Genomic DNA, 14,871 nt, shown 5'->3' on the forward strand with positions numbered 1-14,871 from the left:
AAAGGATTCTTCCGTTTTGGCAACATACTCCCTCTTACAAGGGTGAATCACTTTTCAAAATGCAAGTTATGGCATCACTGTGACCACTTAGATGAAACCTGTAGCTGCCTCTTCACTTTCTCTTTCCAAGGAGATATGCTTTCCTGGTCCAGAGTCTTAAACTGTGAAAGGTCAGGGTCAAATGACCAGCAAAGGCCATGACCATTTAAGAGATCACTGTCTTCTGCTGGCTGCTTTGTCTTGAGTGCCTCATAGAAAGCATATTTATTACCATGCTGCAGTATGGATAACAGGTGCTTTGCATTCTTCAATAAACTCTGGGACACCAATAGCTTACATTATATGGAAAACAGTGGATTTCTTTTCAGATGAAATGTTTAAAGCAATGCTATTAATAATGCTGTGTATAACAGCTGCATTTATTTATTCATAAATACAGTGCAAACATCTTACTTGTCAGAAGGAGAGGGTTTTCTTTTACTATAAAAAGATAATTAATTCAGGCTGGATGAACTTAATGGTGCATTTGCCATCTGGGCAAAGCAAACAAAACACCAGAATAGAACTCTGTGAAGAAAAAAATAATAAAAATATGAAATAAAAATACCTGCTTAAGCTTTATTTTGATTTCATGAATAACAAATAATTTTCTACCCCACATATAATGTTTATGCTTATTTTGAAAGAAATATAAAAGGCAATAGGGCATAGAAAAAATATACAAGTGAGGCTGGACAGAACTTTCAGGTGGTTTCTTGTTTTTTATTTTTAAATTTTACACATCAGTAGCAGAAGCAAAATATTTCCAAGGTTCTGACACTCTTCTTATCTATGCCCAAGAGGGACAGAAACTCTTACCAAATAGAATAAGGTAGATAAAAGTACTTTATGAGCTTTAAAGAATCACAAAACTATAAGAGCATTAATACTATTACCATCAGCCTGGTGTGTCCTTAGAGAGGACAACTCAGACACATTGGTGGTTTGAATTCAGCGATATTCAGGAAGCTGAACTTCGCTGATGACCATTATCTTAAAAACCTTAGACAACACTTATCATGTAGAATCAACACCATGCTGACATTCCAGTTTCATTTTTAGGCTCTCAGCTGTCACTTTTTCAGAACTGTTGCTTCTTTCCTACCCTCTCCTTGAACCCACCAACTTTCTTCTCTTCTAAGCTCCTGCGAAGTCAAAGCCTGTGAGTCCCTGATTACAAGTAGCATAACAGTGATTCCAAAGCTCCCTCCTTCACCTGCACATTCTAATTTTTTCCATTTCCCTTGCTTCAACAGCACCTGTCATCACTCAGCAGCGCACAGTTCTCATGCATTGGTGCCTTCCTCAATCCTTTTGCTTTGATGAAACTAATTGGCCTCCTTTGTACCAAACAGTTCTCAATGAAAAGTGATTTAAAATGTTATTATTGAAAGAAGCCTTCCTTGCGATGAGGTTTTGACCATAGACCAATTTTTACAATCCTTAGACCCCAACACTGGACTTGCACATTACTCCTTATGACTTTAAGCCTTTAATATCATATATACCATCAATATATTCATTGGCAGTGACCACCTACTGAAATTGATTTCTATTAAGTATTGCAAGGAAATAAATGACTGCAGTGACAACATGTAAGACGTTGTATGTGAGGTGATTTTATGAACCCGGTATTGAGTGGTAAGGAGACTTTGATTGCAGTTTATTCTCTTGACAATAAAAATGATGCCTCATTTTTTAAAAATGATTTCAGAGTAAGAGTCCTATTTCTTCTGAGGTTTCAGAAAAATTCTTACCAGAGCCTATCTATTCCTCTGATTAAGTCTTCCAGCATCCCCCAGGATAATTCCTTGTTGCAATCCATAGCCAAACTCAGATTTCACTTTCTCAAAGAAGCTCTTTCTGACAACTTGAACAACTGAACAACTCTGGTCCTCCCTGTATACACTGTCAAGTGGGGCCCATCATGATGTTGGTAACAAGTAACAAAAAACTCAATTTTACCAGTAGGACAGTACTGTGGGATGTTCACTCCATGAGGGCTGAGAGTATGGATTTCTCATTACAGTTGTGATCGCATCACCAAGCATAAGGTGCGCACACCAATTTTCTATGAATATGGTCACAATAAAATGGAGAGTGAATTCCTTTATGAAAAATATGAGAGTGATAATAGTGATGGTGAAAACAAATAAGCTATAAGGAGATCCTGGATTCTCTGAGAGCATTATTCTGAAAGTTTTGACACTGTACAAGTGAAATGTACAATTATTAACTAGGTTCTATGTAGCAAGTTCCTCTTCAATTCTTCCAATAGTTAAACTTATTTTGAAATGCAAGATTGAAAAAGTAAAATTCAGGATGGAAGCATGACTATTTACTCATGATTCATTAATTTTTCCTCTAGTTTACATCAGATAGAGTATGCAATTATGATTAGGAGACTTCATAATGAAGCCGAAGTGTACCTTGCATAACAAATTATTTCGTAAGGCCATGATTCAGCCATCAGACACACTCAGAAACACTGAACTGAATTTCTATGGAAATGGGATTTCCTCTGGGTGAAATATTTACATATGACATGGAAATGCTAAGTCTGACTTACCTGTGAGTGCAGAGAACTTACACCAAGCCTGATACAACACAGATAATGAAACATAAAAGCATTTTTTAATATTTCTATTTTGGGTTGGGGAGAGGGCATACAAATCACATTATTTGATTTTCATATCATACATATCAGGGTGACCTTATGAGCTGCTGAATTTGATGACCCTAAACAGTAACACATCAAAAACTATAAGCTCTTCCTGTAACAATAGGACCAACATAAAGTAATTCTATTGATTCACTCTTCTAACGTAAAGATTGAGAGTACATAAACCTGTTGGTTGGTTTTTAAATTCTTTTAGCTCACAAATTATGTATTGGTTCTGCTTGCTTTTCGACCATATTATCTGCCTTCTGATTCTTTCTGTTTATCAAAGATAGAGTATACAGATAATATTCTCTCATATATCTTTTCCTTAGTTGAAATTAAGAAATTTAAGAGTACAACTCACAACCATGACTTTGGACTATAAACTTGATTTTTAGCAGATTTGCTTTCACTGTTTGAGGTTAGGTATAGAACTTTGTGCTTTGCTTTAATATATGTAACATATGGGGGCCGGCACCGTGACTCACTTGGTTAATCCTCCACCTGCAGCGCTGGCATCCCATATGGGCTCCGGGTTCTAGTCCCGGTTGCTCCTCTTCCAGTCTAGCTCTCTGCTGTGGCCTGAGAAGGCAGTGGAGGATGGCCCAAATGCTTGGGCCCCTGCACCCGCATGGGAGACCAGGAAGAAGTACCTGGCTCCTGGCTTCGGATCTGCACAGCACTGGCCACAGCAGCCATTTGGGGGGTGAACCAATGGAAGGAAGACCTTTCTCTCTGTCTCTCTCTCTCTCACTGTCTATAACTCTACCTGTCAAATAAAAAATATATATGTAACATATGGCAAATACTTTCAGCACTTAGGGTAGCAGGTGAGCCACACACACAGTATCCTTTAGACAAATGATGTTGAGTTTATTAAGGGGGAGGGCTCAAGAAGGGCAGAATCTTAAACACAAAAAAAGACTAATTCTGAACACAACTATGAACAACATAATAGAGACTGTTTTATGCGACTATCTCTTAACTAAGAGTGTTTTGAGAAATTGTAGATCTGTGTCTTGAGTTTCCTAAGATCAGATTATGTGAGCCATATTAAATAACTATGTGAGAATAATTCTACTTCTGAGCTTGGAATTTTAAACTCATTGTATGCTAATCTAAACAAAATGGCTATTGCTCACTGTAAAATATTATTGGTAATGTAAATGGCATTATACCTTTTCTTCCCTCAAATTAATAAACTCAGGAGTTAGACTAAGCTTTGTTTAAGACTCAAAATGGAAAACTTAGAATTAGAAATTTTTCATTTTCCCAAATCTCTACCAACAGAAAAGCTAGAGATCTTGCTAATTTTAGGCAGTACTGTATAGAAGGCTTATAAATGATTATGAAAAATTATACACAGAAAAGAACTTGCAATTACTTTCTGTTAGATAACATTGACTCAACAAATCACCAGGTTTATCCTAAAAACATGGCAAAAATATGAAAATAAAATACCTGTACTTGGGAAAGCATGAAATAAAATATTGGTGTGACCATTAGTTTTCTGTACATCATTCTTCCTATCACAGAAAGTTACCACCACCACCACCTGTGATTCAGTATTGTCCATTGCATGCCCCGTATTGCAATTTCTCTCTTTCATGACAGGAGCTTTATGTATCAATAATTACGTTACAGAGTAAAGCCCAGGGTTCACGCATGTTTCCTGTTTTCCTTGTTGATAGCCAATTTTTCCTCATTACTACATCCAGTGGAGAAGTCAGAGAGGAATATTTGTCAGTGGTTCCCCTCTGGCAGGAGCATCCTAGCATGGGTGTGGACCTGTGGTACTGGTACCCAGTGCTACCAACTGTTACATGATTTGACTCTCACCCTTCATTGACTGCTCCCTATTTTTCCATAAGAGGCAAAATACCAATGCAATTGCAAATGATAAAATACATACACAATTTTATTCAACATTTTTCATCATGCTACACATATGTACAATCTCATTAATAAATTAAAAACAAGTTAGCAAAATATGTCTGTACAAAGTCTGTAGTTATGTTATTCAAAAACGTTTTTGTACCTTTATTTCTAGGATTTCATTTGATCCAACCCCTGCTCATCTGCTTGCAAGAAAAACGTGTTCTGGCAGCACATTTGAAATGCAGTGTCTTGTTGCCTCCAAGCAGCAGGAAAGAGTTTGTTAATAATAGAAACACTGCACAGGATCCACTGCAGTCAAGGAGAATTGATGAACATTTGTACAATATGTACAAAACTCTGCAAAAATTCAGTAATATTTTTTTCCTCCAGTTCCTCACATTCTTTGCAACCAGATTCCTTTACATTCTGCTGAACAAAAAGAAAGAATTAGCTGGGCATGCCTAATACACTTTTTTCCTAGGGATATCACATCATTTGAACTTTCTGGTTCTGGAGACATAAAAACTTTGGCTAATTAATGTACATAAGGAAGAACTATGACAACAGAGAACTAGTAGATTTGATATGGGCATTTTCTTTCTATAGTAGATTAAGGTTATTGGAAAAAAACAAAGCTGTGTCTACCAAGCTATGAACTTCCAGTTTAAAGCCTTTCAGTGGTGTCTTATCATCTACCCCTAGCATTAGGCATTAAGTTCAACACCCACCTCATGCACCCACCCCCTTAGCACACAGGCTCTTTCCTCACCTATTTCTTTAAGCTTTTACCACCACCTCTACTGTGGGGGACAAAATCACAGAGTGATCCCCGCCTTCCACTCCCAGGCACACATCATACCATTAGATGCCCCTCTGTCTTGGTTCTTTCCTCACTGCATTCTTGCTAATGTAGCTGCTGCTACTCACACAGTTTGTTCAGGTGTTGCCTCCTTTAGGGAAGCTACCCGGAACCCCTGAGCTCCCCAGCACTAGATTCCATATGCCTTCTTCAGATCTCAGAATCTTTGTCCAGACATTTCTCACAGTAGCTCATATACTACGTATTATGGTATACTTCATATACCACTGTTTTGTAAGCTCTCTTCCAGGAGGGCAAGACCATGCATTTTTGTTTGCCTAGCACTCAGCATGGGACCCAGCACAAGGTAATCATCTGGACATTTTGGCTCAGTGGGGCCATTTAGGTGAATATCACAAATTGCTGTAATTCAAACACAGTATCATGAATAATGAGAATGTTTCAAATGCAGCAGTCATGAATAAACTTTTTAGAGATCATCTGAACCATGGGGGCTGTGCCAGCAAAAATCCAAATCAGATTTTAAATCCATTAAGCTTTTGGAATTCAGATTCATCAGTGTTTATCAAGCACATAGTCAATGCTCAGCACAGTCATATTTCACACGGTGCTGTCCTTTTTGATCCTGAAAATAATCATGTCAAAGAGGAAGGCAGAGATATGAAGTGACTCATCCCAGTCAACATAATCAGGGGAAACTCTCCACATCTCAGCCTTCCTGGCCTGCCACTCACTCCAGTATGCAGGCCACACTGTCATGATGAGGGTGAACACTAAGCTCCAACACTAATACTGCCACGAGTTATCTGCTCCATGGCTCACTCTCCCTGGGTGAGATGGAGATTACCTATCACACGAGTTTGTTAGCAATAACTCCACTTTGTAAGTATATTGAGTATTTAGTTTATGCAAGGCATTGTTCCGGGAATTGGAATTCCATGCTGGAAAAAAAAATTGCCCTTTTGAAGCTGTTATTCTAGTAGGGAAAAACAGCCAATATTTACTAAGTAAAATGTATAATATGTAAGATGGTAGACATGCAGGGAAGAAGACAGGGAATCCTAAATTCGGGGAGGGATTGCAACTGCAAAGAGTGACATCACTGAGACACCTAGAGCATCCTGGCATCCCAGACACACTAGCTCAGGGTCTTTGAACTTTCAGTTGCCTCTGCCAGAACACACTTCTGTAGGTACCCTTGAGGCTCAATCCTTTACACCCTGGTCAAAATTCAGCTTATTAGTTAAGCTTTCTCTAAATTAGGACGTCTGTCCCTCCTTATCTGCCTTGTTTTTCATCACTGGACTTAATAACTGTATAATTATTTATTTGCATATTGGTTAACTGTGAGCAGGGATTGTAAATTTTTTTTTCATCCTGTGTCTTGAGCACCAGGATTTATTAAATGAACTAATTTTATTATCACCTCCCCAATATAAAACTCCAATCACCTTGCTTTGGACACTAGTGTTTTGCCATGAAAGCCATCATTTTTTGTACATCAGGGAGTTTGTGTGTTCATCCCACAGCTACTATGAGAGTTGCCAGCAATGTTCTGGAACACTCCACTGCCCATGTTACCTAAGATATGCAAAATTATATTTAAATATTAATATTTTTATTATTCTTTTAAAAAATTTTCATTTCCAGGAACAAGAGGACTGACTCCAGAGTGAAACTTCCTGGAAAAGAGTCATGGCTGCCCATTCGACTGTGTTTCATCTAAGCCCAGTGCTCCAATTTCTTCAAACCTCATACAGAAATAAGGATAACTACTTCACATATGTATTGTGAGGATTAAGTTAGCTTCCCAGTTATAGATTGAAGAATAGTGTCTGGTCCACCATGGTAACTCAATAAATGTGAGCTACTACTATACTTGATTATGTCAGTAGACTCCTGTCTGTCAGGTGCACCTGATGATAAACAGCTAGAGGTGAATAACCTGTTTGGCTCACCACTAGGACCTGGCATCAATACACACTGTCTAACATTATTCAGCAAATGTTTGTTTACCAAATAAACGCATGAGTAATTCTGGATGGTGTGCATGCCTGCAATGTTGTCACTTTCGGATGCCACTCCATTGGATTTGAACGCTGTCACCCAAGTGCCCTTTAAGAGGATCTGCTTGTCCATTAATAACTTCCCACATTGGATGTGGCTCTGTGTAACTTCTAGATAACTCACCCCTTTAGAAGATAAACTGCTATTTGCTACGATGATAAGGTTTTGTACTGTTTCATTAATGTCCATGTTTCTGGACTCGTGTAAAAGAACTCGTAGCTCCAGGAGAAAGCACTTCATCGCTGTGACTTTGCAATTGGGCTAAAAATAAAAGTTACAGAGAACCATTTTGAAAAAATATTTTCTCATTATTCAATTTTACATTCATGCAATTTTGAAATTCTTCAAAGTCAATGATTTTTTTGAAAGATTTATTTATTTATTTGAAAGTCAGAGTTACACAGAGAGAGGAAAGGCAGAGAGTGAGAGTGGTCCTCCATCTGCTGGTTCACTCCCCAGATGGCCACAACGGCCGGAGCTGTGCCGATCCTAAGCCAGGAGCCAGGAGCTTCCTTCGGGTCTCCCACGCAGGTGCAGGGGCCCAAGCACTTGGGCCATCCTCCACTGCTATCCCAGGCCACAGCAGAGAGCTGGATTGGAAGAGGAGCAGCCAGGACTAGAACTTGTGCCCATATGGGATGCTGGCGCTTCAGCCCAGGGTGTTAACCTGCTGCACCACAGTGCCGGCCCCTGAAGTCAAGGATTTTATAAACATACATAATGTTCTTCAAATTTTATGAGCATTCAGTTTAATTTTTTCTTTTGGTTTGGAAATAAGAATCAAAACAAACCAATAAAATAATTGAAAAGAATATCCCTATTGTGCAGGGGAAAGAACATAAAACTAGAGAACCTAGAAAGAGTAGACATTTGCTCACTAAGCACATTTCTCCTATGGAAAGAGTAATAATATTGGACACCTAGACTCTCAAAATATCAATACAGTCAGTTGTAAGAATGTTTAAAAATCAGACTGTATATTATCATTTTAATTGTAATCATCCTATACTTGCAAGTTCCAGAGGCATAAGTGATTCCAAGAAATTTATTAGAAAAATCAAAGATACAGTACCTATCCATAGCTGCATGTATCAGAAAGATTAGAACAAAAAATACATTTCCCACATTAGTAACTTTATTTAAATCCTAAATTTCAAAGAAACGAAATATTTAATGAACATGTGGAGAATTGATCATGATGCCAGTGACTCTATGTTCACAATGGCTTGCACAGTGCTCGGGACCCTGCAAGCAATCCACATGATCACTGAATGAAGGAATAAATACAGGAGCAAATCTATGTGCCTGGGACTAGCAATATCCTTTACCCCCAACAGTAGCTGCCTAGGATTGAAAAGCAAATATTGTCACCATACTAGCAAAAACAAAACCGAGGTTCAGAAATATTGAATTACTTCCAAGGTAACTCAGGAGGAAGTGGTTGAGTCAGTATTCAAATCTGAATTTCAAATTTGGGTTCTTTCTACAACCCATGAGCTACAAGATTATCTGGCAAAAACAAAAAATCTCAGAATGCTAACTGTTGGTGGTTAGCTGACTGCTTTCTGCTTTGAAAAACAAATGAAAATAGAAAAGATGCTTAGGCCAGAGGAGTGCAGCAGCAATACCCTAGTGGTTGAGAGATACTGCTTTTTTCCAGTGTTTGGATGTGGCTTCTTTCCAATGCTTAGAAAGTTTGAGTGGAGACAATGCTTTCGATTTCAGGGGAATTCTAACTGAGAGAGAACATTGTCTTGAACACATACAACATAGTTTGTTTTCTTGGTTTTAGTAACAATCCAGAGAAAAATGATTAAGATCATGACTGCAATCATGTTTGCTTTAGGCAATGTAAATATATTTACAAAGTTAAGTTCAAGGTCATTTTTGAATTCGGATCAGGTTTATGGATTATATTTCTTTTTTCACCTAGAGAATATTTAGTCAAAACTCTCTCCTGACAAAAGTAGGGAATCCCGGAAAAGGAGGAACACAGATGCCTTTAAGCAATTTGTGAAAATAGAATTAGACTTGCTGACATACTGCAGCACTGGAAATGAACTGAGATGCTGATACTTTTAAATCGAATCACTCAATCTGATTCATGCATCTGATTGCATCAAGACGTAACTACATCACAAAAAACATAATATATTTTGCTTGACATTGATAGAAAAGGCTTTTTTATATTTTGATTTGGCATCATTATAAGAAAGCATTTATGAAGTTTTTTCCTCAAGTCAAACAACCTCAACAATCACTTATAAATTTCATTCATCATATAAGAGCACATTATAAGTTAGATTAAAACCCACACAGGGGGCAAACATTTGGTCTAGCAGTTAGGTTGCCACTTAGCATGTCTGCATCCCATATCAGAGTACCTGGGTACAAGTTCCCTCTATCCCTGGTTTCAGCTTCCTGCTAATGTGAACCCTTGGAGGCAGCAAGTGATTCCCTCCATTGCTGGTTCCAACTTCCTGCCAACTCCTTCCCCTGGAGGCAGCAAGTTATGGCTGAAGTGGTTGAGTCCCTGCCATGAACATGTTGACCTGGATTGAATTACTGTCTCTCAGCCATGCCTAACTCAGGCTAAGTCATTATGGGCATTTGTAGAATGAACCGATGAATGGGACATTGTCTCTGTTTTTCTATCAAATAAATGAATTTAATATAGCAATTTAATCCTAAAACACATATTTTAATTAAGTAGTGAAAATGCACTTCTTAGACTTTTGAAAACTGGAAAGTAAAGCAATTTTGAATAAAATACTATACTCACATGAGCATCACTCTCGGTATATAAAGTAGAATCAATATGGATGGACTGAAAGGAAACAGAATTCAACAACATGAAAATCCATGCCTCGTTTTAGATAATATGAATACAATATCCTGAAAAAAAACTTAAGCTTTTTAAATTAAATTTCTGGAGATAAGTTTATATTCATATCAAGTGTAAGAGAAAATACAGAAATCCTGTGTACCTTTCATCAGGTTTCCCCCAATGCAATACCTTGCATAACCACAGTATCATACTATAGCCAGAAAGCTGACATACGTACAATAGTGGGTATGTGTGTGCACAGGTCTGTGCAGTTTCATCACTTACTCTAAACGGTTCGATGGCCATGAGGCTCCTCCTGCTCTTCTTGTACAGGCAAACCCGCCTTCTCTCATCTCATCTTCCCACTACCACTTTATCCTGCTGATCTCCAGCTAGCCCTTCTCTGTCCTCCATGCCTATGATTCTGTCGTTCCATTCATGTGATATAAAAGAACCATACAGGATGTTTAGCTTTAAAATATTCTTTTTTTTTTGAGAGGTTGTGGATTTACAGAAAATGAACTGAAATTACAGCACTCTCATATGCTCTGTTATCCCAACCCCAGTTTTCCCTATTTTTAAGGTCTTGAATTAGTGTGGTACATTTGTTACAACTGGTAAGTCAATATTGCTACATTTTTATGTCTACAGACTATTAGGGTTCATTTTTTATGTCTCACTTTCTCTGTGTCTTGACAAATGTAGAGTGACATGCATTCACTATTAGAGCATCATACAGAATGGTTTCACTGCCTTTCCCCCTAACCCTTGGCAACCATTGATGTTTAAAACTTTCTCTATAGTTTTCCATTTTCCAAAATTTCATGTACATGGGATCTTACACTATGAAGTCTTTTCAGATTGGATTCCTTCAGTTACTAATATACTTTCAAGTTTTCTCCAATTCTTTTCATGGCTTGATAGCCCTTTTACTTTTCATCACTGAATGATTTTCCACTGTATGGGCGTACTAGAGTGGAGACTGGCTTTTCCACACAATATAATTCTCTGTAGATCTGTCCAGCCTAACGATAACTATTCACCTACTGAAGCACACAGTGCTCATTTGTGGTTTGGGGCAAATGAACAAAGCTCTATGAATACTTATGGGAATGCAAGGCTTCATTTCTATGGGGTAAATATCCAAGATATGTCTGTTAGGTCAGGTGGAAAATGCACATCTTTTATAGGAAGCCGTCAGACTATGGAGTGGCTGTGCCATTTTATATTCACAGCAGGAATTAATGATCCAATTCCTTCACATTCTTTCCAGGATTATCACTAGCCTGATTACATTTATTGACGTTATCAGCGCATTTTTTTTTTATTTTGGACATTCTTATTGGTGCCTGATGAGATGTCAATGTTATTTTAATCTGCATCTAAATAAAATACACCCAGATTTGGTACTTTTCAAAACAAAAGAAAAAATTAGAAAGCTTTTGAGGAGATTTATCTCTTTCCTTTCCAATCTGCATGCCATTTATTTATTTATTTTTTTCTTTATGGATTTGTTTTTTTGCTTTCTTGATTTGGCTAAACGTCATTGCTATGTTGAATGAAAATGGTGAAAGCATACATGTATCCTTTCCTTCTGTTGCTAGGGGAAAAGCATCCCGTCTTTCACTCACCACTAAAGTACAACAGTTGTAGGGTTATTGCTAGGTTTTCTGTTCTCAAATTGAGGAGGTTCTCCTTGTCTCTATTTTGCTGAGAAATTTTAACGTGAATGGGTGATACAGGGATACCATAACAAAGTATCACAGACTGGTTGGTTTAAAAAACATAAATCTGTTTGTCATAGTCTGAAGACCAGAAGTCTGACATCAAGGTGTTGATAAGGTTGATTTCTTCTGACCACTCTATGCTTGGCTAATATTGACCGCTTTCTCTTGGTGTCTTCACTCTGTGTACCTGTATCCTCCTCTTACCTTTTCTGAAGAATACCAGACAGATGGGTTTAGGACCTAAGCCAATGACCTCATTTTGACTTTATTTATTCTTTCTTTAAAAAAAAAAAAGATTTATTCATTTATTTGAAAGGCAGAGTTACAGAGAGGCAGAGGCAGAGAGAGGTCTTCCATCTTGCTGGTTCATGCCCCAGATGACTGCAACTGCTGGATCTACACCTACTGAAGCCAGGAGCCAGGAGCTTCTTTCAGGTCTCCCATGTAGGTGCAGGGGCCTAAGGACTTGGTTCATCTTCTACTGCTTTCCCAGGCCACAGCAAAGAGCTGGATTGGAAGTGGCACAGTCAGGACTCGAACCAGCGCCCATATGGGATGCCTGCACTGCAGGCAGCGGCTTTACCAGCTATGCCCCAGAGCTGGTCCCTTAATTCTCTTTTTAGAATGCATCTCAAAACACATTCTGAGGTGCCAGCAGTAAAAATATCAACATTTGAAATTGGAGATAGGAAGAAAATAGAGACCATAACAGGTGATTTTATGACTTAGCCTGATAATGTGATAGACTATATTGATTTTCAAATACTGAACAAGCCTTTGCATACTTGGAATACATTGTGCTTGCTCACCATTTATAATCTTTTTCATGTATCATTTTATTATTTGATTTGTTGATATTTTATCAAGGAATTTTATTTCAAAGTTCATTAGAGTTAATTGTAATTTTCTATTTGGTAGTGTATCTGATTTAGCACCGGAGTAATACTGGCCTCCTCAAATTGGTAGAAAAGTGCTTCTTCCTCTTCTATTTTCTAGAAAGTACTGTAAAATTTGAACTTTTCTTTGAATATTTGGAGAAAAGATACAATGACACCATGCAGGTCTGAAAATTCTTTTTTGAGGGCTTCTATATGATAAATTCAATGTCTTTAAGTGGTTATAAGGGAGGCTGGATTACCAACTTCATCTTGGTTATGTTATCATAGTTTGCAGCTTTTAAAGAATTGGTCCATTTCCTCTAAGTTGTCATATTTGTAAGGGTAACATTGTGCATTAATTTTTTCTTATCCTGATATTGGTAATTTGTATCTTCAATCTTTTTATCTTTGCCAGTCTTACTAACAGTCTAGCAATTTTATTTTATGTATTTATTTTTAATTAATTTGACAGGTAGAGTTATAGTCAGTGAGAGAGAAAGACAGAGAAAAAGGTCTTCCTTCTGTTGGTTCACTCCCCAAATGGTCGCTATAGCCGGAGCTGTGCCGATCTGAATCCAGGAGCCAGGGGCTTCTTCCTGGTCTCCCATGCGGTGTAAGGGCCCAAGCACTTGGGCCATCCTCCACTGCCCTCCAGGGCCACAGCAGAGAGCTGGACTGGAAGAGGAGCAACTGGGACTGGAACCTGGCTCCCATATGGGATGCCAGCACCACAGGCGGAGGATTAACCTAGTGTACCACGGCGCCAGCCCCTCACAATTTTATTGATCATTCTATATAACCAACATTATCTTTCATTGTGCTTTTCTTTGTTTTCCTGAATTTCTTTTTTTTTTTTAAAGATTTATTTTATTTATTTGAAAGACAGAGTTACAGAGAGAGAGGTACAGACAGAGAGAGAAGTCTTCCACCCACTGGTTCACTCCCCAGATGGTTTCAATGGCGGGAGCTGTGCTGATCCAAGGCCAGGAGCCAGGAGCTTCTTCCGGGTTTCCCACAAGGGTGCAGGGGCTCATGCTACTGCTACTGATTTCCCAGACCATAGCAGAGAGCTGGATTGGAAGAGGAGCTGCTGGGACTAGAACCGGTGCCCATATGGGATGCCGGCATTCCAGGCCAGGGCTTCAACCCGCTGCTCCACAGTGCTGGCCCCTTCCTGAATTTCTTAATTTATTTGTTTATTTAATTTTAATTCATGCATTCCTACTGGTTGTGTTGGGTTTGCATTTTTTTTCTAACTTCTTGAAATGGTAACAAAGTTGCTTGACTTGATATCTTTGTTCTTTTTGAGTGTAGTTACTTGTTTTTTGTTTGTTTGTTTGTTTGTTTGTTTTGTTTTTTGACAGGCAGAGTGGACAGTGAGAGAGACAGAGAGAAAGGTCTTCCTTTGCCATTGGTTCTCCCCACAATGACTGCCGCAGCTGGTGCGCTGCGGTCGGCGCACCGCACTGATCTGAAGGCAGGAGCCAGGTGCTTCTCCTGGTCTCCCATGCGGGTGCAGGGCCCAAGGACTTTGGCCATCCTCCACTGCACTTCCGGGCCACAGCAGATAGCTGGACTGGAAGAGGGGCAACCGGGACAGAATCTGGCGCCCCGACCGGGACTAGAACCCGGTGTGCCGGCGCCACAAGGCGGAGGATTAGCCTGTTGAGCCACGGCATCGGCCTAGTTACTTTAATGTTTTCCTCTCAATATTGCTTAAGCAGCATCCCACATGTCTTCTTACTCTGTATTTCATTTTCAGGCAGTTTATCCATTTTTAATATTCATTGTGACTTGCTCTTTGACCCATTGATTATTTAAAATTAGACTATGTAATCCTCAAGTTTTCAGAAATGTTCCTATTGTATTTGTGTTAATGACTTTTACTTTGACTCCACTGTGGCCTGAGAATATATTCTGTATGTATGATTCAAATTCTCATAAACTTTTCATATTTTGTTTCCCAGCCCAGA

The 14,871-nt window shown here is 38.7% G+C and overlaps 1 protein-coding gene across 10 annotated transcripts in view; it reads right to left on the reverse strand.

Annotated features, from left to right (window-relative positions):
* Positions 1-708: 708 nt before the first annotated feature.
* IL15 (interleukin 15) overlaps positions 709-14,871 on the reverse strand; it is a 92,748-nt gene continuing 78,585 nt past the window's right edge. For 9 of the 10 annotated variants that reach the window (XM_062199570.1, XM_062199564.1, XM_062199563.1 and 6 more), the window contains 3 exons: positions 10,249-10,293; positions 7,590-7,727; positions 709-5,008 (listed from right to left, as the gene is read on the reverse strand). In XM_062199570.1, the coding sequence (XP_062055554.1) occupies positions 4,895-5,008; positions 7,590-7,727; positions 10,249-10,293 (297 nt within the window). In that variant the 3' untranslated portion in view covers positions 709-4,894. The remainder of the gene's footprint in view (positions 5,009-7,589; positions 7,728-10,248; positions 10,294-14,871) is intronic. The other variant, XM_062199573.1, reaches the window with a different exon arrangement.

This window comes from Lepus europaeus, chromosome 8 (assembly GCF_033115175.1).
Source record: "Lepus europaeus isolate LE1 chromosome 8, mLepTim1.pri, whole genome shotgun sequence".
Taxonomy (NCBI): Eukaryota; Metazoa; Chordata; class Mammalia; order Lagomorpha; family Leporidae; genus Lepus; species Lepus europaeus.